The sequence below is a fragment of the Carcharhinus amblyrhynchos genome, chromosome 20, assembly GCF_965287045.1.
Source record: "Carcharhinus amblyrhynchos chromosome 20, sCarAmb.v2.hapA, whole genome shotgun sequence".
Lineage (NCBI taxonomy): Eukaryota > Metazoa > Chordata > Chondrichthyes > Carcharhiniformes > Carcharhinidae > Carcharhinus > Carcharhinus amblyrhynchos.
Genome location: NC_137343.1, coordinates 49307414 through 49329829, shown reverse-complemented (window position 1 = coordinate 49329829; position 22416 = coordinate 49307414). Strand labels below are relative to the sequence as shown.

At 50.3% G+C, this 22416-nt stretch overlaps 1 protein-coding gene across 1 annotated transcript; it reads right to left on the bottom strand.

Moving 5' to 3' along the window:
* Positions 1-1635: 1635 nt before the first annotated feature.
* LOC145356001 (T-box-containing protein TBX6L-like) lies at positions 1636-15842 on the bottom strand. The gene is made up of 6 exons (XM_080208554.1): positions 15527-15842; positions 9294-9561; positions 5933-6079; positions 4688-4758; positions 3481-3548; positions 1636-1826 (listed from the first exon to the last, which is right to left on the bottom strand). Exons 1-6 carry the CDS (start codon positions 15727-15729, stop codon positions 1636-1638), a joined length of 948 nt encoding a protein of 315 aa, XP_080064680.1. The 5' UTR covers positions 15730-15842.
* Between the last annotated feature and the right edge of the window lie 6574 nt (positions 15843-22416).

Sequence of the window (22416 nt, the reverse complement as noted above, 5' to 3'; positions counted from 1 at the left end):
AAATTGCCCCTTACTGTCCGGGGGACTAGCAGAGTCAATATGTGGGGCTACGATGATAGGGGTTGGGGTGGGATTACAGTCAGTGCAGACTTGATGGGCCGAATGGCCTCATTCTGCTCTGTAGGGATCCCATGTGATCAACCGTGGTTCAATGAAGGAGGGCAGGAGGGCATACAAAGGACAACACAGCCCGGGAAACAGGCCCTTCGGCCCGAGCCTGCACCGCCATTTTAACTGTGCCCTGTACAGTTGCAGCAAGACCTCCCTGCTTTTATATTCTATCCCCCTCGCTATAAAGGCCAACATCCCATTTGCCTTTCTGATCACCTGCTGCACCTGCAGGCTGGGTTTTTGCGACTCGTGCACCAGGACCCCCAGGTCCCTCTGCACCGTCACATGCTGCAGCTTTTCACCCTTTAAATAGCAATCCCTCCTACTATTATTCCTGCCAAAATGGATAACCTCACACTTGCCAACGTTATACTCCATCTGCCAGGTCCTCGCCCACTCGCTCAGCCTATCCAGATCCCTCTGCAGACTTTCCACACCCTCTGCACAATTTGCTTTTCCACTCATCTAGTGTCTGACCAGGGGTCAAGCCGCTACCCCTCCTGTCCTCAGTGACAGCAAACATTGCTTTTAGCAACGAGGCCACTGAAACAACCTATTGATTTGATTAGAGGAGATTTGATAGAGGTGTATAAGATTTTGATGGGTATAGATAGAGTGAATGCAAGCAGGCTTTTTCCACTGAGGCTAGGGGAGTAAAAAACCAGAGGGCATGGGTTAAGGGTGAAAGGGGAAAATTTTAAAGAGAATACTGTGCGCAGTTCTGGTCGCCTCACTACAGGAAGGATGTGGAAGCTATTGAGAGGGTGCAGAGGAGATTTACAAGGATGTTGCCTGGATTGGGAGGCATGCCTTATGAAGATAGGTTGAGGGAGTTGGGACTCTTCTCCCTGGAGAGACGAAGGTTGAGAGGCGACCTGATAGAGGTTTATAAGATGTTGAGAGGAATAGATAGGGTGGATTCTCAGAGGCTATTTCCCAGAGCTGAAATGGTCGCTACGAGAGGACACAGGTTTAAGGTGCTGGGGAGCAGGTACAGAGGAGATGTTAGGGGTAAGTTTTTCACTCAGAGGGTGGTGAGTGAGCGGAATCGGCTGCCGTCGGTGGTGGCGGAGGCGAACTCGCTGGGGTCTTTTAAGAGACTTCTGGATGAGTATATGGGATCTGATGGGATTGAGGGTTATAGATAGGCCTGGTAGGTATGGATATGATCGGCGCAACTTGTGGGCTGAAGGGCCTGTTTGTGCTGTAGTGTTCTATGTTCTATATTGGAGGGGGGGGCTTCTTCACGCAGAGAGTGGTGGGAGTGTGGAATGAGCTGCCGGATAAATGCGGGGTCACTTTTAACATTTAAGAAAAACTTGGATGGGTTGATGGATGAGAGGGGTGTGGAGGGATATGGTCCAGGTGCAGGTCAGTGGGACAAGGCAAAAAAAGGGTTCGGCACAGACAAGAAGGGCCAAAAGGCCTGGTTCTGAGCTGTAACGTTCTATGGTTCTATGGTACACCTGGAAAGATTTTTTGGCCCAAAGAGCAAGCAAGAAGCCAAGTGTTTGTAGGTGTGACTCACCACTGTGCCTCTTCCTTGCTGTGAGTGTTGTCTGTGTTTTCCCAGCTTGCTCGGGTTAAGGCTGGAGGGATGAATGCGATTGGAGCACTGACCGGCTGCTTGAGAACATCCCCCGTGCTACTGCGCTGCCGACAAGACTTGCTTTCCCCAGCCTCCGCAGACGCATCCCGTTTCCGCTGCTTGCAATCTACGGACAAAGAATAAAAGATAAAATGAGATTTACTCGGTTACACAATCCAGGAGTGCCTCATTGTACAATCAAAGGATGGTCAGAGAACAGAAGAGGCCATTTGACCCACTGTGTGCATGCTAGCTCTTTGCAATAGCAATTCACCCAGTGTCACACTCCTATAGTGAATTCCACACATTCATCTCATTTCTGTTTTAAATCCGATACCCCTTATACAAGAGGAAGCATCCTCTCTACATCTACCCTGTCAATCCCTTATATCACCTTATAAACCTCAATTAAACTTCATTCTTCTAAACTCCAGACAGTATAGACCTAAATTGACCAATTTCCCTTCACAAGGCAAATCCCTCACCTCTGGAATCAATCTAGTGAACCTCCTCTGAACCACCTCCAACCCAACTACACCCCTCCTCAAATAAGGGGATCAAATTGCACAATATTCCAAGTGCAATTTCACTCATGTTCTGTACAGTAGCAGCAACACTTCACTAAGATATTTTGTCCTTTAGCAATAAATGCCAAAGTTCCATTTGCTGTCCTTATTACTTGTTATACCTCCGTACTAGTTTTCTGTAATTCACGCACAAGGACACCCAGATCCCTCTGCACTGAAGCACTCAGAAGTTTCTCTCCATTTAGATAATAATTTGCCGTTGTGTTTTTCATACCAGAATGAATAACCTCACACCATGTTAAATTCCATCTTACCCACATTTTGCCCCATTCACTTAACTGATCCATATCCATTTATGCATTTCTTATTTCATTATTACAACTTATTATCCCACCTATTTTAGTGTCATCTGCAAATTTTACTGTGGTACCTACTATCCCTGTGTCTGGGTCATTAATATAGGTTGTAAATAGTTGACTGAACTCTCTGGCATGTAGTTACATCTTGCCAACCAGAGAAAGGCCCATTTATCCTGAATCTCTGCCTTCTCTCAGTTAGCCAGTCTTCTATCCAAGCTAGATTACCCCTAACCCCATGTGTGTCAACCTTTTGTGTGGCATCTTAGCAAAGGCGTTCAGGAAGTCCAGATATCCTACACCAGCAGATAGATATGTGGGTTTGTGGAGATAGGTGCTGGCATGGGCAGAATGGCCTCCTTCCGCACTGTAGGGTTTCTATGATGTTGATCTACAGGATCCCCATTCGCTACTTTGCTTGTTACATCTTCAAAAAACCTGAGCAAATTAGTCAGATATAATTTATCCTTCATAAAACCTTGTTGACTCTGATAGGTTATGTTCTGACTTTCCCAATGTCCTGTTATTCCATCCTTTAGTAATGGGTTCTAACAATTTCCCAACAGCAGATGTTAAACTAACTGGTCTATAGTTCCCTACATTCTGCCTCCCTCCCTTTTTGAATAGAATTAACATTTTTCCAATCCACTCCAACCTTTCCGTATCCAGGGACTTTGCAAATATTTTACCCAATGGATCCACTATCTCTGTTCCATTTCCTTTAAGGATGTAGATCCTGGAGACTTGTCTGCCCCCAATCCCAATAGCTCGATGACACATTGTAAGAGTTGATTATTCTGACCTCAGGAAGAGATAGTGTGTTAATGAGAATTGTGACGTTTAGTTCCTGCTTGTTGAGGGTTCCTGGTGTGGATTTGGCCGCGCAGATTGGCGATACCTGTGCTGTCTCTCTCTTCAGCAGCAGCCTGGTGTCTGTGGTCCTGCTCACTCCGTGCCTCACGCTCCCTAAAGCACAGGAAGATCCACACTTAGCGAGAGATTTGCCCAGTGCAATGGCTGACACCAGATTAACAACATCACTCGGGTGATTCAATCAAGAAATGGTCAGATTTTACATCAGGAATAATGCGTTCCTTAATTAGCCAATACCCAAACACCCAGTAAGTCCAGCGAGGGGAACAGGAGCACGAACAGGAACCAGAGCGGATATTAGAGCGGGAGTGGGAATGGAATTGTGAAGCAGATGTGGGGCGAGGGTGAGTGTGTCGGAGCGCGGGGGTGAGTGTGTCGGAGCGCGGGGGTGAGTGTGTCGGAGCGCGGGGGTGAGTGTGTCGGAGCGCGGGGGTGAGTGTGTCGGAGCGCGGGGGTGAGTGTGTCGGAGCGCGGGGGTGAGTGTGTCGGAGCGCGGGGGTGAGTGTGTCGGAGCGCGGGGGTGAGTGTGTCGGAGCGCGGGGGTGAGTGTGTCGGAGCGCGGGGGTGAGTGTGTCGGAGCGCGGGGGTGAGTGTGTCGGAGCGAGAGGGTGAGTGTGTCGGAGCGAGAGGGTGAGTGTGTCAGAGCGAGGGGGTGAGTGTGTCAGAGCGAGAGGGTGAGTGTGTCAGAGCGAGAGGGTGAGTGTGTCAGAGTGAGAGGGTGAGTGTGTCAGAGTTGAGTGTGTCAGAGTGAGGGTGAGCGTGTCAGAGTGAGGGTGAGCGTGTCAGAGTGAGGGTGAGCGTGTCAGAGTGAGGGTGAGCGTGTCAGAGTGAGGGTGAGCGTGTCAGAGTTGAGTGTGTCAGAGTGAGGGTGAGTGTGTCAGAGTGAGGGTGAGCGTGTCAGAGTGAGGGTGAGCGTGTCAGAGTGAGGGTGAGCGTGTCAGAGTGAGGGTGAGTGTGTCAGAGTGAGGGTGAGCGTGTCAGAGTGAGGGTGAGTGTGTCAGAGTTGAGTGTGTCAGAGTGAGTGGGTGAGTGTGTCAGAGTGAGTGGGTGAGTGTGTCAGAGTGAGTGGGTGAGTGTGTCAGAGGTGAGTGTGTCAGAGTGAGGGTGAGTGTGTCAGAGTGAGGGTGAGTGTGTCAGAGTTGAGTGTGTCAGAGTGAGTGGGTGAGTGTGTCAGAGTGAGTGGGTGAGTGTGTCAGAGTGAGTGGGTGAGTGTGTCAGAGTTGAGTGGTTACCTCTTGCTGTTCATTCCATGGAGCCGGAATCCTTTTGCGAACGGATTATTGTCGATCTTCAGCCGTGTGATCTAGCAGAACAGGAATATTAATCTATCCAATCATCATCGACCCTCCTCCTGGGCGAATAGCCGCTCTGATCGCCCAGTCCCTACCGTTCCAGCGGCTGCCCTGGGAGTCGCTGTGCTGGTGAACCAGGAGCCCCTGCACCCCCGGGGAGGAGGCTGTGTCCAACCCCACGTGGTTCAGTCGGAGGGGCTGGACACACCGCGGAGCGTACAGGAGGCAGAGAGTGGGATAGACACTCGTTACAGCGAGGCTGCCAACCTTCTCGGTAAAACAATTAAACCAAATCAAATTAACTGGGGACAGATCAGAGGGGGGCAGTCCCCAAGAAGAAGGGGAACCACCCGAAACCAAAGACAAAACAGAAAGGAAACTCAAAACATCAAACTAAAAGGCGATTAAAGGGGTTAATAATGTATCCAGCCCCTGCGGTGCCCAGCGGGCACAGAAAGCTTCAACAGTGCCCCCGGACACCGCATGCAGGGACCCCCAGCTGCGAATATATCCACGGTATAGCAGCAGACAGTCTGATCGGTCACACCACAGGGTCAGTGATATTGATGGCTAATTACCAGGACAGGCAGACAGGTCGATCACACTCCCAGAGACACTGTAACGTTCAGAGTGACTGCACCCCTGTTTTAATAGGTCAGTTACACATTTATTAGAATCATAGAAACCCTACAGTGCAGAAAGAGGCCCTTCGGCCCATCGAGTCTGCACCGAACACAATCCCACCCAGGTCCTACCCCCATATCCCTACATATTATACCCACTAATCCCTCTAACCTACACATCCCTGGACACTAAGGGGCAATTTCTTAGCATAGCCAATCAACCTAACCTGCACATCTTTGGACTGTGGGAGGAAACCGGAGGAAACCCACGCAGACACGAGGAGAATGTGCAAACTCCACACACAGGCAGTGACCCGAGCCGGGAATCGAACCCAGGACCCTGGAGCTGTGAAGCAGCAGTGCTAACCCACTGTGCCGCCCCAATTGAATGTATTCTCAGTGGCATCCACCGTCCCTCACTATTCTCACTCCCCATTCTCACTGAAACCTCCACTATCCTCCTGGTGGTAATCTGTCGGAGTGAATTGAGTGTGGGGGATATCAGATCAGAGACTGCAGTTTCAGCCGGGTTGGATTGGCCGTGGAGACAGAGATGACTTACCCGTGTGTTCTGGTAGGCTGTGACTGCAACGAAGGCCATCTCAGGGAACACAAACGTGGCGGAGCTGTTCCAGTGGAGACTGTACAAGCGGTTGGACTGCACAATGTGAAAACGGGGCTGGTATCTGTGCATCGAGTGCAGAATGACCTGAGAGAGAGACAGAGCAAACACTTGCCTGAGGTTAGACAGCAACTGGAGTCTATAAACATCGTCAATGTGTGAAACACACGAGGCAGGTCATCAAATCCATGTCAATTCCATAAGCAATCCCCCTCCCCCCCCCCATCCCCCCTCATTTTCCCTCACCTCAGCCCTATCTGTAGTTTGTATCCATGGATTCCTCCATCTCTGGAGAGGACCCCACTTTGTGTCAGGTATTTTAACCAAAATATTAATATTCATAAGAACATAAGAAATAGGAGCAGGAGTAGGCCATCTAGCCCTTCGAGCCTGCCCCGCCATTCAATAAGATCATGGCTGATCTGAAGTGGATCAGTTCCACTTTTCCACTTTCTCCCCATGACCCTTAATTCCCTTGTCTATCAGAAACCTACCTACCCGTGACTTAAATATATTTAGCAAGGTAGCCTCCACCACTTCAACGGGCAGAGAATTCCAGAGATTCACCACCCTTTGAGTGAAGAAGTTCCTCCTCAACTCCGTTCTAAACTGCCCCCCCCACTTATCTTGAGGCTGTGCCCTCTAGTCCTGCTGTCCTTTCTGAGCGGGAAGAATCTCTCTACCTCTACCCTATCCATCCCCTTCATTATCTTATACGTCTCTATAAGATCCCCCCTCATCCTTCTAAACTCCAATGAGTACAGACCCAGTTTATTTAGTCCCTCTTCATAGTCCAACCCCCTCATCTCCGGAATCAGCCTAGTGAACCTCCTCTGCACTCTCTCCAAGGCCAAAATATCCTTGCACAAGTGTGGCGACCAAAACTGCACACAGTACTCCAGCTGCGGCCTCACCAGTGCCCTGTACAGGGTACAGGGTTCAAAGGGTTGAATTTCCAGGCTGTCGGATCATAGAACATAGAACATTACAGCGCAGAACAGGCCCTTCGGCCCACGATGTTGCGCCGACCAGTTTTTTTAAAAAAAACACTGACCCACTAATCTAAACCAATCCCTTTTCGTCCATAAACCTATCCATAGATCTCTTAAACGCCCCCAAACTAGGCGCATTTACAACTGCAGCAGGCAGGGCATTCCAATCCCTCACCACCCTCTGGGTAAAGAACCTACCCCTGACATCCGTCCTGTAACTACCACCCCTTAATTTAAAGCCATGCCCCCTCGTGCTAGCTTTCTCCATCCGAGGAAAAAGCCAATCACTATCCACCCTATCTAAACCTCTAATCATCTTATATGTTTCAATAAGATCCCCTCTTAGCCGCCGCCTTTCCAGCGAAAACAACCCCAAATCCCTCAGTCTCTCCTCATAGGACCTCCCCTCCATACCAGGCAACATCCTGGTAAACCTCCTCTGCACCCTCTCCAAAGCCTCCACATCCTTCCTGTAATGTGGGGACCAGAATTGCACACAGTACTCCAAGTGCGGCCGCACCAGAGTTGTGTACAGTGCAACATGACGCTGCGACTCCTAAATTCAATCCCCCTACCAATAAACGCCAGGAGCTGTGGATGTAATTGTGCAGACTGTAGGCAAGTGCAGTGTTAGATATCACACCCACTGGGACTGAGGCCCTCTCCCAGTGCACTGTGAGATAAGGGATAGTATTTACAGATGGGTTCAGGTTGTCTGCTGATTTTACCCCCTGTAGATTCACCACACCACTTGCCCTTCATCTACCCTTGTGCCTTCCTACACCAATGGGACAGCGATGTGATTCATTACCCAACTGGATGGTCGTAGAATCATAGAACCCTACAGTGAAGAAAGAGGCCCTTCAGCCCATCGAGTCTACACCGAACACAATCCCACCCAGGCCCTACCCCCATATCCCTACATATTATACCCACTAATCCCTCTAACCTACACATCCCTGGACACTAAGGGGCAATTTCTTAGCATGGTCAATCAACTTAATCTTTGGACTGTGGGAGGAAACCAGAGCACCTGGGGGAAACCCACGCAGACACGAGGAGAATGTGCAAACTCCACACAGACAGTGACCCGAGCCAGGAATCAAACCCAGGACCCTGGAGCTGTGAGGCAGCAGTGCTAACCCACTGTGCTACCGTGCAGCCCCAATGCTTTAGTGTCAGGCGAACAACCTTTCTCTTCTCATTTCCAGCACGTTTATATCCGGTACGGAGACACACACAAAGAAAACAACAGAGAAAAACCAATTTATTTTAATGTCCTGATGATTTATCTCCAGAGTTACACACACAGGAGATTAAACATTAATCCCCCAGGCTAATCCCAGAGAGTTGGTAACCCTGGGATTGGGGAACGGTTAGTTCAGGGATTGGGGAACGGTTAGTTCAGGGATTGGGGAACGGTTAATTCAGGGATTGGGGAACGGTTAATTCAGGGATTGGGAACGGTTAATTCAGGGATCGGGGTTGGTTAATTCAGGGATTGGGGAACGGTTAATTCAGGGATTGGGGAACGGTTAATCCAGGACTGTGTGTTCTCCGGGGAATGGAAGTTTATTTCCTAAACACTGTGCAAGCGGGAGGATGGGATCACGGACAGGGAATGAAAGGGGTTTGACTGACGCTCAATAATCATCCAATCAGGTAACAGAGAATCTCCAATCAGGTATAGTCAGGTCATGTGACAGCTGAGGGAGCGAGGTGATTGGAGCTGGGCTTGTGAATCCGTCCAATCAGAACGAGCAGTTTTTGGAGGATGATGGTCCGGAAGTTATTTATCCCGTTACAAAAAGTGGGAGCCCCTGACAGGGAATATCTTCCATCATTTATATCACTGCCGGAATACTGGCTGCTCCGGTCTGTAAATAATCTGGGAATAAACTTCCTGATGGCAACGGAACCAGAGGCTGTATCACCGTTCCCCACTCACACACCCCCCTGCAGAATAAATCACCTCCAATTCATCTTCACATCACCCTCACCAAACAACAGGGTCCGATTGTGAATCCCCTCCAAAAATGGACCCTCAATCTGAGGCAGTCCCTCACGTTGAGGGAGAGCCGGGGGGGGGGTGGGGGGGGGGGGTGTGGCGGGGGGGGGTGTGGCGGGGAGGGGGGGGCGGCGGGGAGGGGGTCCTTGGTGGGGAGGGAGTCCTTGGTGGGGAGGCGGCGGGGAGGGGGTCCTTGGCGGGGAGGGGGGGGCAGCGGGGAGGGAGAGCCGGCGGGGAGGCATCTCCCTGGAACAGGTTCCACCCCGGGGAGACGGGGAACGGAGGGGTTTCTGGAACTTACATGCCCCTGCTGGTCAAGGGTGTTGTTGGTTAGTTTGAGCTTGTGGAAGGAGATGGGTTTGCTCATCCACGCGGATCCAAAGCTGGGAGAATCCGGGTGGATGTAGAATCTCCTCGGGAGATTGGGCTCCGCTTTGCCTCCTGCTTCCCACCTTTTGGACTGCCATTTATAACGGATATTATCGACTGGCACAATATCCATCAGCATTGTGTACTGGGAATGGGCATCCAGACCCGACACACACACACAGCAGGGTGGGAACGTCCGCCTGTCAGGGAGAAAACAACACGGAATTAGGAGAACCACAAAAACTCCCGTCCACCTCCACAAACAATCCATTCCTTTAAATTCTGTATGGCTGGTTCTCCCAGTTTACCATAAAGCCTTGTATTGCTCCATAGAATCCCTACAGTGCAGAAAGAGACCTTCCGGCCCATTAAGTTTCTACTAACTCTCCAACACAGCATATTACTCAGACCCAACCCCACCACCCCACCCCCACTCTCTTAAAGTGACAGCACAGGGACACCTATGTCAGACTCCTATTTATTGACTACAGCTCAGCCTTCAACACTATTATTCCCACAAAACTCATCTCCAAACTCTGTGGCCTGGGTCTCGGCTCCTCCCTCTGAATCCTGAACTTCCTAACCCACTGACCACAATCAGTAAGGATAGGCAACAACACCTCCTCCACAATCACCCTCAACACCGGTGTCCCACAAGGCTGTGTTCTCAGCCCCCTCCTTATACACCTGTGACCATGCGGCCAAATTCCTCTCCAATTCGATTTTCAAGTTTGCTGATGACATCACCGTAGTGGGTCGGATCTCAAACAATGACAGAGTACAGGAATGAGATAGAGAATCTGGTGAACTGGTGTGGCAACAATAATCTCTCCCTCAATGTCAACAAAATGGAGATTGTCATCGACTTCAGGAAGCGTAAAGGAGAATATGCCCCTGTCTACATCAAAGGGGATGACGTGGAAATGGAAGAGCGTTTCATGTTTTTAAGTGTCGAGATCACCAACAACCTGTCCTGGTCCCCCCCCCAATGCCGACACTATAGTTAAGAAAGTCCCACCAACGCCTCTACTTTCTCAGAAGACGAAGGAAATTTGGCACGTCTGCTACGACTCTCACCAACTTTTACCGATACACCATAGAAACCATTCTCTCTGGTTGTATCACAGCTTGGTCTGGGCTCCTGCTCTGCCCAAGACCGCAAGGAACCACAAAAGGTTGTGAATGTAGCCCAGTCCATCACACAAACCAGCCTCCCATCCACTGACTCTCTACACTTCCCACTGCCTCGGCAAAGCAGCCAGCATAATTAAGGACCCCCACACACCCCGGACATTCTTCTGTCAGGAAAAAGATACAAAAGTCTGAGGACATGTACCAAATGACTTCTTCCCTGCTGCCATCAGACTTTTGAATGGACTTACCTTGCATTAAGTTTCTCCACACCTTAGCTGTGATTGTAATGTTACTTTCTGCACTCTCTCTCCTTTCCTTCTCCCCTGTGTACTCTGTGAAGAGTATGCTTTGCCTGTATCGTTATAATGTAACCAATGATAACATTGGAATCTGCAACCAACATATTGTGAGGGTCAGCTAACTCGGTATAAAGAGAAAGTAGATGGAGATTGTGGGGAGTTCTGCGCTCTGAGAGTTGGTGCAATTAAGTTTCTTTATTAAACCTTTTTCTTTGATTTACTTCATGAAGTTAGTTCTTTTATTGTTTGCAACTGAAGTATCCTTACATCCAGATGAACATATATAAGAAGAAACAATACATTTCACTATATCCTAATGCCTGTGACAGTAATAAACCACTCCCCGGTCTGACCTACGTGAGAGTCTAGAACCACAGCAATGTGGTTGACTCTCAACTGCCCTCGGAAATGGCCTAGTCATCCTCTCGATTCAAGGGTTATTAGGGATGGGCAACAAATGATGGACTTGCCATATCTCATAAAAGAACAAAGACAATTGGCCCAGCTAAACCATTAAGGAATATAGTGGAGAGGTTCAGGTACAGTACAGATCATTACAGGACAGCACATTACACCTCTTTCCAATTTGAGTACGGTACCTCGATTCTGTCCTCTTCCACACTAACCAGTTAATAATTTATCATAGAATCATAGAACCCTACAGTGCAGAAAGAGGCACTTTCCGTGCCTCACTCATTGGGCGTCCTTGTGCATGAGTCGCAAAAACCCAGTCTGCAGGTGCAGCAGGTGGTCAGGAAGGCGAATGGGATGCTGGCCTTCATAGCGAGGGGGGTAGACTATAAAAGTAGGGAGGTCTTGCTGCAGCTGTATAGGGCATTGGTGAGGCCGCAGCTGGAGTACTGTGTGCAGTTTTGGTCCCCTTATTTGCGCAAGGATATTTTGGCCTTGGAGGGAGTGCAGAGGAGGTTCACCAGGCTGATAGCGGAGATGAGGGGGTTGGACTATGAAGAGAGATTGAATAGACTGGGTCTGTACTCGTTGGAGTTTAGAAGGATGAGGGGGGATTTTATAGAGACATATAAGATAATGAAGGGGATGGATAGGGTAGAGGTAGAGAGATTCTTCCCGCTCAGAAAGGACAGCAGGACTAGAGGGCAGAGCCTCAAGATAAGGGGGGGAGCAGTTTAGATCGGAGTTGAGGAGGAACTTCTTCACTCAAAGGGTGGTGAATCTCTGGAATTCTCTGCCCGTTGAAGTGGTGGAGGCTGCTTCGCTGAATATATTTAAGTCACGGGTAGATAGGTTTCTGACAGACAGGGGAATTAAGGGTTATGGGGAGAAAGTGGGAAAGTGGAACTGATCCACTTCAGATCAGCCATGATTTTATTGAATGGCGGGGCAGGCTCGAAGAGCTAGATGGCCTACTCCTGCTCCTATTTCTTATGTTCTTAGGCCCTTCGGCCCATCGAGTCTGTACCAAATACAGGCCCTGCCCCCATATCCCTACATATTATACCCACTAATCCCTCCAACCTACACATCCCTGGACACTAAGGGGCAATTTCTTAGCACGGCCAATCAACCTAACCCACACATCTTTGGGCTTCAAGTTTTAACACCAACTAACGGTGTCCAACGTGGCTCCTCACCCTCTTTAAACCCCGATCGTTACTCTGACCGGTGTGATGCGGCTGAGCGAGTGGACAAATGCTGAGGCCACACCTAGAATATTGCGGGCAGTTTTGGTCTCCTTTTCCGAGGAAGGATGTTCTTGCTCTCGAGGGAGTGCAGTGAAGGCTGGTTCCGGGGATGGTGGGACTGAGCTATGAGGAGAGATTGAATCCGTTAGGATTGTATATGCTGGAGTTTAGAAGGAGGATGGCACAGGGGCGGGTGCAGGAAGGATGTCCCTGATGGTTCAGAACCAGGGCTCACACTCTGAGGCTGTGGGGCGGAGATGAGGAGAAATTTCTTCACTCGTAGAAAGCAAAAAACATTGTGGGTGGGATTTTACCAGCTCACTGAACCAGTTGATCGGTGTGGAGAGTCAGTAAGATAGGACGAGAGGTGAAAAATTGGTTAGGTTGATTGGCCGTGCTAAGAAATTGCCCCTTAGTGTCCAGGGATGTGTAGGTTAGAGGGATTAGTGGGTATAATATAGGGATAGGGCCTGGGTGGGATTGTGTTCGGTGCAGACTCGATGGGCCGTATGGCCTCTTTCCGCACTGTAGGGTTCTATGGTTTTATGATTCTCTCCCGATCTGGCCCTGTTCTGCCGGAGAGATCAGGTCTCACCCCCCGAAAGGCCGGATTAACTACTAATTACATCATTAATGAGCTCAAGACACTATTGGCTGGACTTTACCTTAACCTCACCCACTAGTGAGAATCACAGGCTGTCCCCACTGCTGGGGATCGGACGTAGTGGCCTCGCCAGTTAGGCCAAAGGCTATTGAAGCCCCCCCGGGGTGGTCAGAAGGCTGAGCTGGGCAGTGCCCATGGCGCACTGCCAGTCTGGCCCACTAGCAGTGCCCATTAAGAGATATTCTGAATGGACTTACCTGGCGTTAAGTTGATCTTTCTCTACGCGCTAGCTGTGACTGTAACACTACATTCTGCACCCTCTCTCCTTTCCTTCTCCCCTTTCACTCCCACTCTCACGGGTAGGGGGTGGGGGCTGTGAGGCAGGACCTAATGGGGGGCAGAGGCTGAGGGGATGGGGTTTAATGGGGGCAGGTGAGAACTCCAAAGGGCGTTGGAAAGGGGGTAACTAGGGCCTAAGTTTGGGGGGGGGGGGGGGGGGGGTGTGGTTGGTCGGCTGAGTGGGTGGGGGAGGAATGCCTGTGGGTGTGGAAGGTATTACACAGAATGGAGTAAGTTACCATTACTGTCCTTGCTAAGAAAACGTGTAAGAAAACTTCCCGCTTTCTCACTCATTTTGGGGGGGGGGATCTCGGCCCTGTATGTTTTTACGGAGATCGATACAGCCTCAGCGCAAAGTGGATCAACGAGAAGACAGGGTCAAGTTATTGAGTTGGATGATCAGCCATGCTCCTAATGAATGGTGCAGCAGGTTCAAAGGGCTGAATGGCCTCCTTCACACCTATTTTCATAGAACATAGAACATTACAGCGCAGAATTTCTGTGCTTCTATCTACGTTTCTATGTCCACCTCCTTCTGGAATGCACATTTGCAAAGATAAATGCAGTGGTTTCTGTTGAGGTTCATCCTGAGCAGTTTGGTGATACAGGACTCTGTACTCTTCGGGTGATTCCCAGGGACACCTACCGAGACAAACAGCAACTGCTACTGGAGGATCATGGTTCTATGTTAAAAGGGGAGATGAGAATTTTTCCCTCCAGAGTTTTTGGATCGGGAACACTTTACTTGAAAACTGATTCAGTAAAGAATTTTAGAAGGGAGAATCATAGAACCCTACAGTACAGAGAGAGGCCATTTGGCCCATCGAGTCTGCACCAACCACAATCCCACCCAGGCCCTACCCCCATACCCCTACATATTTTACCCACTAATCCCTCTAACCTACACATCTCAGGACACTAAGGGGCAATTTTATCACGGCCAATCAACCTAACCTGCACATCTTTGGACTGTGGGAGTACCCGGAGGAAACCCACACAGACACGAGGAGAATGTGCAAACTCCACCCAGACAGTGACCCGAGCTGGGAATCAAACCCAGGAGCTGTGAAGCAGCAGTGCTAACCCACTGTGCTACCGTGGGCAGGCTCTTGAGGTTGAGGCATGTAAGAGGGTAAAATCATGGATTAAAAACTGGGAATGTGGGACTAAACATGATTGATCTTTCAAAGAGCTAGCATCAACACAGTGGGCTGAGTGGCCTCTTTCTTTGTTTCCACCATTCTCTGGCTGTGTTAAGTGAGAATCGGCAGTGACCGTGCTGAGGGCAAACACTAACATCACAAAAACCAACTCACTGCCACGCTGCCTTGTGGGAGTGGACTATCCTCCAATAATAAACCTGTACAGCCATTGGCCAAAGTGCATTTCAGACTTCCTGTCACCCTGAAAGGTGCTATCAAAATTCACTGGGGGGCCGAGGCTGAGTTATAGAATCCTACAGTGCACAAGGAGGCCATTCAGCCCATCACGTCTTCACTGACCACAATCCCACCCAAGTCCTACCACCGTAGCCCCATGTATTTACCCTGTTAATCCCCCGACACTAAGGGGCAATTTAGAACAAAGAACAACACAGCACGGGAAACAGGCCCTTTGGCCCAACGAGCCCGCGCCGCCATCCTAACATTGAGTGCCCTCCTCTACCTATGACCTTTGTCTACACCGATTGGGGAAGATTGAGGGAAGACTAATTTAGGGACAATTTGTTACACCAATCAGCCTAAGAGCACATCTTTGGGGTGTGGGAGGAAACCGGAGCACCCGGAGGAAACCCACGCAAGCATGGGGAGAATGTGCAGACTCTACACTGACAGTGACCCGAGCCGGGGATCAAACCTGGGTCCCTGGCACTGTGTAGCAGCAGTGCTAACCCACTGTGCCGCCACAGTGGCACCCCAAGTGTGTTGGCGAGGGGCTTTATCAAACTCTCACAGTCAGGGACTACAATTTAGAGTTCTCGGGGTCTGTGTCAGGGACACCCCCTCCTCTTTGGCAAAGAGTTCCCCATCTCACATACGACCATTGGAGATCTGAGGTCCAGGGGTTGCAGACTCCAGCACCCACTCTCTGTGTAACCAATCAAATAATCCATGTCTCAGACACCTACCGTCCAGATTTAGTGATGATCATCTCATTGCCCACGCTGTGAAATCTCTGCCACAAAGCTTCATTCTCCAGCGTGAGCTGCACTCGGCTGTGGTTGGCGCTGGCGTTGGTTGGTCTGATCGGGTTGTGTTGGGCAGAGTTTGTATGAAGAGTTGGTCCATCGAAGGTGGAGCAGCCGTGTTCATAGTGACAGGGGGCTGGCATTTCATAGTCTGCTGGAGAGGGAGGGGGTTGGGCATTAATCTCTGCCCCTCGGTAAAACACTCAGCAAATAAACAACACGTTCAAACTGCAAAACCAACCAGATTCTGGGCAGCCCGGCACACACAGCTCAGATTGACTAAATAAATAGAAACCAGCTGCTGTGCCAGGCTGTAACAGGCAGTGCGACAGTCTGTAACAGGCGGTGTGCCAGGCTGTAACTAGCACTGCATCAATCTGTAACAGGCAGTGCAACAGTCTGTAACAAGTGCTGTGCCAGTCTGTAACAGGCAGAGTGCCAATCTGTAACAGGCGGTGCACCAGGCTATAACAAGCACTGTGCCAGTCTGTAACAGGCAGTGCGACAGTCTGCGACAGGCAGTGTGATGTCTGTGACAGGCAGTGTGATGTCTGTGACAGGCAGTGTGATGTCTGTGACAGGCAGTGTGATGTCTGTGACAGGCAGTGTGACGTCTGTGACAGGCGGTGCACCAGGCTGCAATAAGTGGTGCACAAGGACAGAAAGAGGCTGCAGAGGGGAGCTGCTGGGTGAGAGGGCATTAGGATACAGAGTGTGGGGAAATGTGATTAGTGTTCAATGTGGAGAGACTGGGAAGGATTTGCATTCAGAGGAACCCGGTGTTTATACGTGAATGACAGAACGCCACCACCCTCACCCCCCCACCCCCTCTCTGACACCCACCCCCTGCCCCACCCCCCTCCCCCCACCCCCTGCCACCCCTCCCCAGTTCCAGCGAGGAATGGAGAACAATAGTTCTTGTTATCTAAGACTTGGAATGGAAGAATCTGGAGCAGTGCTGGAGACACGGCTGGGGTGCCGTGTAGAGTGTTGGACCCCACAAGGAGAGTGAGAAAGGTTCGCCAGGCCCAGGTCCCCGGGGAGGGGGGGGCAGGGAACTGGCTCACGACTGGAGCAATATTCCTGGAGATGAACGTGGGGGGGGGACAAGGCATCATAATTTAAACATAGAAAATACTCAGGGTTTGACAGGGTCAATGTTTCCCCCCGGATAGGGAGAATAGAACAGGGGGCTGCAACCCCCCCCCCCCCCCCCCCCCACAACAGAGGGGCAGAAACAGTGAGAAATCTCCTCACGAAGCGCTGAGAATCTTTCCAATTTTCTCCCCGGATTATTCAGCCACTGAGTGTTTACAGGACACGGCAGGTTCCAGCAGCGTAACTGTAGCGGACCTTCCCGATTCTTCTATTCCGGGCAGAGAAGTTGAAGGAATTGTGGGATCCGGGTTACAGCAGGGAATGATGATCTTGTAAAATGGGGCGGGTTCGAAGAATTCCTATTTTTCTCTCCCGTGCCGAGGGTTCGAACCTTCCGGAACCTTCTCCCATTGACCTTTCTTGACCCACGCACAACGTTCACTAACCATCTTCTCTCATCCCCAATCTCTCGCTCACTTTCCCAATTCCTGAAGCCACCCCGGAGGCGCCATCCCTGCCCCGAGCGTGGCACCAAGGAGTCCCGGCAAAGCTGGGGTTCAGTGGGAATCGGGGGGAAATGGGTTGGAGTCACGGCTCGGCACCCAGGAAGGTCGAATGAGGTGGTTGGATGTCAACCATCTCAGCTCCAGGGACCTCTCTCTGCAGGGGTTCCTCAGGGGAGTGTCCGAGGCCCAACCTTGGATCATAGAACTCCCCTACAGTGCAGAAAGAGGCCCTTTGGCCCAGCACTGACCACAATCCCACCCAGGCCCTACCCCCACACACTTACCCACTAATCCCTCTAACCTACACATCCCTGGACACTAAGGGGCAATTTCTTAGCACGGCCAATCAACCTAACCCGCACATCTTTGGACTGTGGGAGGAAACCGGAGTACCCAGAGGAAACCCACGCAGACACGAGGTGGGTGGGAGGGAGTGGGGGGGTCAGCGGTGACAACGCTTCTCCCTGGACGTTCACCCTCCTACCTCTCAGTTGCAGTGCCTCCTGCTGGTCTGGTGGGTAGTTGCGGGGATTGTAATGGAGATGGGAGCTGGGTACAGCAGGGCCCAGGCTGCCAGTCCCAGTGTGGAGTTCAGCTTCAAACATCTTCCCCGCGGTGAGTCAGAGTCTGCTCTGGGAGTGAGTTGGTGAGCTGGAGATGGTTCTTTATGTGGTGTGACCACTCCCCACGTCACACGGGGGGGTGGGGGGCAGCGAGGAGACACAGCGATGATACAACTCAAAACACTTCGTCCCAACAGCCCCAGGGGGCCATCGCTTTAGACTAAAAGCTGCTTTTGTTGTCTTATTGATTATCCAGTGTTAAACAAGTGACTTAAGTGACACTAATTACAGCAATGAACCTGCCTCGTAGCCCCTCACATACAAATCCTGACAGAATTCCTGGACTGTAAATCTGGGAGTTACGGAGCACTTTCCTCCACAGCCGGTGACTGCAAACCTGTGAGAAAAACTCCACTCTGCCCACGTTCAATAACCTGGCACCCAGTGCCCTGGGATCATGGAGGGGGGGACTCGTAATGTTAAAATGGCAGCGCGGGCTCGTTGGGCCGAAGGGCCTGTTTCTGTTCTTTATCACTGGCACCTGTAGCTCTGGTTACACTGGCACCGGTTGCTCTGGTTACACTGGCACCGGTTGCTCTGGTTACACTGGCACCGGTTGCTCTGGTTACACTGGCACCTGTTGCTCTGGTTACACTGGCACCTGTTGCTTTGGTTACACTGGCACCGGTTGCTCTGGTTACACTGGCACCTGTTGCTCTGGTTACACTGGCACTTGTTCCTCTGGTTACACTGGCATCTGTTCCTCTGGTTACACTGGCACCTGTTGCCCTGGTTACACTGGCACCTGTTGCTCTGGTTACACTGGCACCTGTTGCTCTGGTTGCATTGGCTCCTGTTGCTCTGGTTACACTGGCACCTGTTGCTCTGGTTGCATTGGCATCTGTTCCTCTGGTTACACTGGCACCTGTTGCCCTGGTTACACTGGCACCTGTTGCTCTGGTTACACTGGCACCTGTTGCTCTGGTTGCATTGGCTCCTGTTGCTCTGGTTACACTGGCACCTGTTGCTCTGGTTATTCATATTGTTTTAGGTTCGGATTTCCGGATGCAGAGCATTTTATCTTTGATTTGTGAGTCTGCCGGGTGTGATTGAGGCTGTTTGGAGAGGTTACACCCAGCCCCAGGATGAGCTGAAAAGGACAGAGTGAGATTCCTGATCCTTAGCTCGAGCTGTTTCCGTTGAAACTTCCTTCCCTTCGTCACTCTCCTGAAATTTAAATTTCCACTTCTCCGAATCTCTCTGCCGTGTCTCCCATTATGTGATCCACAAGTTCCACCTGCCAACAACTGCTCAGTGGGCAGTGCCAGAGTGTAAGGGTGGCAGTGCCAGGGGACACTTCCCCTTGCCCTGGACTTCCCCCAGAACCTCAGTGACCTCTGGCTCCTCGTTTGTGGGGAGCAGGTATTTTCCTCGCCGGAAAGAGCCTCTCCCGGTGAAGCTACAAAGGCGAGAGAGCTCCAACGATTGAGCGCTGGGCTTGCTGAACACATGGAAATTAGCGCTTCCAGACATTTGAATAAACTATTCAGCCTCTCACCGAACATGGAGGAGAGATCGGCTGCGCCGGGAGCCTGGTAAGATCGCAAAGAGTCAGAATCTCACCTGATTTCTCAGCTCTTGTGATTTTACAAGAGTCGGATTTCAGTGAGATCTGCCTCTGCCTGGAAAGGGAGTGAATTTGCTGCTTTCACAGCTCCTGCACTCAGTCTGTGAGGGTTGCTGAGCTGAGGGAGTTGTCACACCGTGGATCAGGATTTGGATAAATCTGAGCCAGTGATTAGTCTTCTGTCAGACTTGAGATTCTGTTCTTCTGGAAACCAGGTAGTGTCACAAGTGGGCTTACATTAACACTGCAATGACGTTTCTGTGATAGAATCATAGAATCCCTACAGTGCAGAAGGAGGCCATTCAGCCCATTGAGTCTGCACCGACCACAATCCCACCCAGGCCCTATCTCCATAACCCCACAGATTTAACCTGCTAGTCCTCCTGACACTAAGGAGCAATTTCTTAGCATGGCCAATCAACCTAACCCGCACAGCATTGGACTGTGGGAGGAAACTGGAGCACCCGGAGGAAACCCACGCAGACACAGGGAGAATGTGCAAACTCCACACAGACAGTGACCTGAACCAGGAATTGAACCCGGGAACCTGGAGCTGTGAGGCCGATGGTCGTCAGATGCGGAGATGCCGGCGTTGGACTGGGGTAAACACAGTAAGAAGTCTCAGAACACCAGGTTAAAGTCCAACCAGTTTATTTGATAGTAAACGCCACAAGCTTTCGGAGTGCTGTTCATTCGTCAGGTGTGTGGAGAGTTCTGATCAGAGAAGGGTATATAAAGTCACACACAGTTTACAATTACTGATTAGAATGCGAGTCTTTACAGCTAATCTGCTATTCAAGTCTTAAAGATACAGACAATGTGAGTGGATATAGCATTAGAGATGTGTATTGTCTCCAGACAGTACAGTGAGTGAGGTTTTGCAAGTGCAGCAAGTCACGGGGGTTACAGATAGTGCGACATGAACCCAAGATCCCTGTTGAGACCGTCCTCATGTGTCCGGAACTTGGCTATCAGTCTCTGCTCAGCGACTCTGCGCTGTCGTGTGTCGTGAAGGCCGCCTTGGAGAATGCTTACCCGAAGGTCAGAGGCTGAATGCCCGTGACCACTGAAGTGTTCGCCAACAGGAAGGGAACAGTCTTGCCTGGTGATTGTCGAGCGATGTTCATTCATCTGTTGTCGTAGCGTCTGCATGGTCTCCCCAATGCCTCGGGACATCCTTTCCTGCAGCGTATCAGGTAGACAACGTTGGCCAAGTTGCAAGAGTATTTACCGTGTACCTGGTGGATGGTGTTGTGGTCACAACATCACACAACCCTGCTACAGCAACCTCTGCAAGACATGCCGGATCATCGACACGGACGCCATCATCTCACATGAGAACACCATCCACCAGGTACACGGTACATACTCTCGCAACTTGGCCATGTTGTCTAATTGATACGTTGCAAGAAAGGATGTCCCGAAGCATAGTACATTGGGGAGACCATGCAGACGCTACGACAACAGACGAATGAACATCGCTCGACAGTCACCAGGCAAGACTGTTCCCTTCCTGTTGGCAAACATTTCAGCGGTCACGGGCATTCAGCCTCTGACCTTCGGGTAAGCGTTCTCCAAGGCGGCCTTCACGACACACGACAGCGCAGAGTCGCTGAACAGAGACTGATAGCCAAGTTCCACACACATGAGGACGGCCTCAACCGGGATCTTGGGTTTATGTCGCACTATCTGTAACCTCCGTGACTTGCCTGGGCTTGTAAAATCTCACTTACTGTACTATCTGGAGACAATACACATCTCTTTAACCTGTGCTTAACCCTCTCTCTACTCACATTGTCTGCATCTTTAAGACTTGAATAGCAGATTAGCTGTAGAGACTTGCATTCTAATCAGTAATCTGTAAACTGTGTGTGCCTTTATAAACCCTTCTCTGATCAGAACCTTCCACAGACCTGGTGAAGGAACACTGTTTCTGAAAGCTTGTGAGATTACTATCAAATAAACCTGATGGACTCTAACCTGGTGTGAGACTTCTGACTGTGAGGCAGCAGTGCTAACTAACCCACTGTGCCACCGTGCTGCCCACAGATCTTTGGAATGCAGGGGGGAGGGTGCTCCCCTATCACAGTCTGGATTACTTTGCCCCTGGCGGATGTAGAGGGAAAGTTCAGAAGCTGCATTTAAAACTCTCCGAAACTGATGATTTGTCAAAAGCATCAACTGGTGACACAGCTGCCAAGGAGCAGCTCGGGAGCAACACCACCAGGACAGTGCTGGAACTGCAGCTACTTCCAACAGAGCGGCTGAGAGAACGTGTGAGATTAGATGGCAGACGCACTGCAAGAGCCTCTCCAGTGTTCTTGTGCTTAAGTTGGTAACACACCTGTCTTTAAATCAGGAGCTGCTGGTTCAAGAGCCACTCTGGGACTTGCTGGCTGTGGAAGTATTGCTTGATGTGGAGATGCCGGTGTTGGACTGGGGTAAACACAGTAAGAATCTCACAACACCAGGTTAAAGTCAAACAGGTTTATTTGATAGTAAACACCACTAGCTTTTGGAACGGTTTTCCTTCGTCACTCACCTGACGAAGGAGCAGCGTTCCGAAAGCTTGTGGCGTTTACTATCAAATAAACCTGTTGGACTTTCACCTGGTGTTGTGAGACTTCTGACTGAAGTATTGTTTGAACAGAGTTCGATGAGGTGCAAATCCAACGCTTGTCCAATATTGTAAAGAAATGAAACAAAGAACCACAATGGTTTGTTAAAGTAAATGGTTTGTTAAAGTAAAAGGTTTGAAACCTCAGTTTCTGGTAGTATGAGGAGGCAGCGGCGCAGTGAAATTGTTCACTGGATTACTAATCCAGAGACCCAGGGTGATCCACTGGGGAACCGGGTTCAAATCTCAACAGGGCAGATGGTGAAATTTGAATTCAAAGAAGTCTGGAATTATAAATCTACTGATGACCATGAAACCATTGTCAATTGTTGTAAAAACCCATCTGGTTCAGTAATGTCCTTTAGGGAAGGAAATCTGCCATCCTTACCTGGTCTGGCTCACATGTGTTGTGAAGGCCG

What these genes read in the sequence shown, in the direction of transcription:
- LOC145356001 (XM_080208554.1), bottom strand. Translation starts at nt 15,729, where the DNA reads ATGCCAGCCCCCTGTCACTATGAACACGGCTGCTCCACCTTCGATGGA. An exon ending in CAGCCTACCAGAACACACGG is followed by an intron (nt 4,759 to 5,932) that starts GTAAGTCATCTC and finishes CTGTTCTGCTAG; the next exon opens with ATCACACGGCTGAAGATCGA. An exon ending in TGAAGAGAGAGACAGCACAG is followed by an intron (nt 1,827 to 3,480) that starts GTATCGCCAATC and finishes CTTTGTCCGTAG; the next exon opens with ATTGCAAGCAGCGGAAACGG.